Source organism: Monodelphis domestica, chromosome 7 (assembly GCF_027887165.1).
Source record: "Monodelphis domestica isolate mMonDom1 chromosome 7, mMonDom1.pri, whole genome shotgun sequence".
Classification (NCBI taxonomy): Eukaryota; Metazoa; Chordata; class Mammalia; order Didelphimorphia; family Didelphidae; genus Monodelphis; species Monodelphis domestica.
In genome coordinates, this window is record NC_077233.1 from 152,969,800 (window position 1) to 152,973,356 (window position 3,557).

The 3,557-nt window shown below is 33.7% G+C and overlaps 1 protein-coding gene across 1 annotated transcript; it reads right to left on the reverse strand.

Annotated features, from left to right (window-relative positions):
- Window positions 1-224: 224 nt before the first annotated feature.
- On the reverse strand, window positions 225-1,154 carry LOC100013581 (olfactory receptor 13D1-like). The gene has a single exon (XM_001367928.4). It carries the CDS (start codon window positions 1,152-1,154, stop codon window positions 225-227), a length of 930 nt encoding a protein of 309 aa, XP_001367965.3.
- Between the last annotated feature and the right edge of the window lie 2,403 nt (window positions 1,155-3,557).

The following is a 3,557-nucleotide window of genomic DNA, read 5'->3' on the forward strand; positions in this document are numbered from 1 at the left end:
AAGCCCAGAAAATCGGGAAGAGGTAGGGGTGAAGAGATTGGCAGTATCTACTAATGGAACTTTGCTTCTGAAATGTCCACTCTGTATCAAAAAGAATGAGGATCCCAGGTGGAGTTTGCCAGCAATTCAAGCACTACTTATACCAGGGGTAGTGCTATTGGGTTTTAATATAGAAAACAAGGTCGCCCCTCCCAATAGAAGCCAATAGTCATTGTCATAAATTGTCAAAATTTCTTTAAAAATAACTTTCTGATTATGACTTTCTCCACAGCTCCTTTTACCTCTTTGTTCCTCAGGCTGTAGATGATGGGGTTCAGCATTGGAGTGAATGCCCAGTAAGACAATCCAAAGAGTTCATCAAAAAGTTTAGTGCCCTTAGACTTAGGCTTCATATACATGAAAAGAGCAGATCCATAGAACAAGATCACTACGGTAAGGTGGGCTGAACAAGTGGAAAAGGCCTTTTTCCTCCCCTCAGTAGACTTAATTTTCAAGATAGCGAACAAAATAAAGACATAAGAAAAGAAAATAAGTAGAAGAGGAGCAATTAACACAAAAATGCCTGCAATTCTCATAACAAATATGTCCACACAGCTAAGTTTTAAAAGGGCTACAATTTCACAGAAAAGATGATCAATAATGTTATCACAGAAGGGCAAAATCAAGGCAAGCCCAGATTGTACCAAAGCAACCAGAAATCCTAGTGTCCAGGTCCAAGCAGCCATCTGCACACAGAGTCCCTTGTTCATGATAATGGTGTACCTTAGTGGATGGCAGATGGCTACAAACCTGTCAAAACCCATTACTGCCAACAGTAGACACTCTGTGCACCCAAGTCCAAGAGCAAAAATCATCTGTAAGGCACACCTAATGAAAGTGATGGATTTTCTTTCGGATGTAAAATTAACTAGCATTTGAGGGATTGAGGAGGATGTGTAGCAGATGTCCAGAAAGGAGAGGTTCCCAAGGAAAAAATACATAGGGGTGTGAAGGCGAGGGTCCAGGATGGTGATGATAAGGAGGGTGCCATTTCCCAGGAGAATCACCAAGTACATCAAGAGACAGAGCACATAAAGAAATACCTGGAGTTCTGGGTAGTTAGAAAGCCCCATCATAAAGAACTCTGTCACAGGTGTATAATTTCCCTTTTCCATGTTATTGTATTTAGGTGACCTAAAAGATTTAGGGAAAGAGACAGTCCATATAAATGATAATGATAAGTAAAAGTAATTTACCTAGCTATAATCCTTTCTCTTTACTGTTTTCTTCATTATTATGTTTTATTACTATTTTCCTTGACCAGTTAAAACTATTCATGTGTAATTAATACTATAAAATATAAACTGAAGCTATTCATATATATGTATATGTATATATATACAAATGAACAAAGAAAATTAAAAAAATTATTGTGTTGTGTTTGAAATTAAGGAAGAATGAATTACAATGTTCCAAGCACAATCAAATTATTTGTAAAGGCTAGCAATTACCTTCTCAGTAGGCCCAAATGGGAAGAAATGAAGTCAGCTAGGTTTTATAAAGTTTTCTAGAAAGCACAGAATAAAAAAAAAAACAGGTTTTATCACAGATGGAAAACTGTATTATTGGTTACAAAATCAGAAACATCATAGGTAGAAAAAAGTAACATATTTAGTTGAACATTTGCAGCTAGCAACAACCCTTATTTCCATTCTGCTGTCAGGAAAATTTGATTGATAAGAGTTTATCTCCTTTTTAGTCCAATGTAGATAACAGATTTCCTTGTCATAGAGTGAAAGACAGGAAAGTTAAACTTCTGAACTTAAAAGATAATATATTTCCACTAGGTATCTAAGGACAATCAGAAGTGTAGAGAAAACAGGTTTCCTTCATTTCAAGTGACATACAAGGAAACTGAACATTTAAACTTAAGATAGGAGGCTTCTTTTAATTAAAACATTTTAAAAGGGAAACTGAAATTTTAAATTTAGAAAAATAATGGGAATTATGAGCCTCTGAATTTCTTAACTGAATTAAAAGACAAAGAAACACTATTTAAACAGTTATGGAATGGACTAAAACACGGAATGGAATCAAGTCAACTATAAATTCAATATTAGATCTCAGCAAGGCAAAACAAAAAATAGAGTATAAACTATTCTATATTGTTGTATAGTTGTTTTTCAGTCATGTCTAACTCTTCATGACCCTATTTGAGGTGTTCTTGGCTTAGACACTAGTGGTTTGTCATTTTCCTTTCTAGCTCAATTTTCATTTGAGGGAATTGAGGCATTCATGGTTAAGTGACTTGCTCAGAATCACACATCTAGAAAATATCTGAGGTTGGATCTAAACTCACATCTTCCTGACTTCAGGTCTAGTACTTTATTCACTGAGCAACTTAACAGCCCCAATTCTATTATTTTGTAGAATAAAAGATATTCTATTGTATATACTAATAGAAATTACTGTATTTTCTTTGAAAATTTCTATTACTTACTATTGTTAACATGTCCTCAAATTATTTTTGTGTTGACTTGAACAGAGAAATTTCTCCACATCCTCTATTTATGTGAGTTTAGACTTCCTTTGGCATTGTAAGTCACTGGTTCATTTTGGTTAACTATGATCTATGGCTTTGTATTTCATTTAACTCAACACAAAAAGCACTTTTTTGAAAGACCATTCTGAGTAAGATCTTTATTCTAGTGATATAAAAGTGAAAGATAATTTATTATCTAATTTTTGGTGGTCACAGTAGGAAAAAATATACATGGAAATAAATATATTACACAGAGGTACTTAACCTTTTTTTGTGTAATGGATCCCTTAGAAATTCTGGTGAATTCATACCTTCACAGAATAATATATTTTCTGAAAAAAATACATTGTATTACAAACATAACCAATTATATTGATATGGTTGTCAAAATATTGAAAAATATTCACAGACCTTAGGCTAAGAACTTTTGATATAAGGTATATTAGACTAATAACTACAAAGGAATGGATCTGACAATATATTAAGAGAAATTTAAGGAGCAAATAATCGCTTTTAGTTTGGAAGTTGGGTGAGGGGAAATTTCTGATAAATTTTCAGATAAGGTTATAGCAGAATTGTTCCTTGAAAGACTGGAGACATTTTGATTGGAAGAAATAGATAGTAGCAAACACACAAATCTGGTATAGAGTGAATAAAAAATAGATATGGATAAAAAGAGGGGTTAGTAAGTATTCAATATTAGCAAGTTTGGGGAATATGGGAACATTATGAATGAGCTAATGCTGCTAAGGACAATTGGAACCAGACTATGAAGGACCTTACATGTCAGTGTAGAGTTAAAATATTTGTTTGCCAAATTCACCAAAAGTTTAAGTGAAGAACCTACAAAATAAAGGAACACAGTAAGAAAAAAGGGTTTTTTTGGCAGTAGTGTGAGAAATGGTTATTACAAGAGAGACAATAGAGTCAGAAAGTGATGACTGAAGTAGTGAAGTCCTAGAGGAAATGGAGTTGACATCAAGAGCTGAGGTGGAGGAATTAGTCCTAGAAATGAGAAAAGAAATGTATTCTTCTG

Coding starts and splice junctions, on each gene's coding strand:
- LOC100013581 (XM_001367928.4), bottom strand. CDS start 1,154: ATGGAAAAGGGAAATTATACACCTGTGACAGAGTTCTTTATGATGGGG.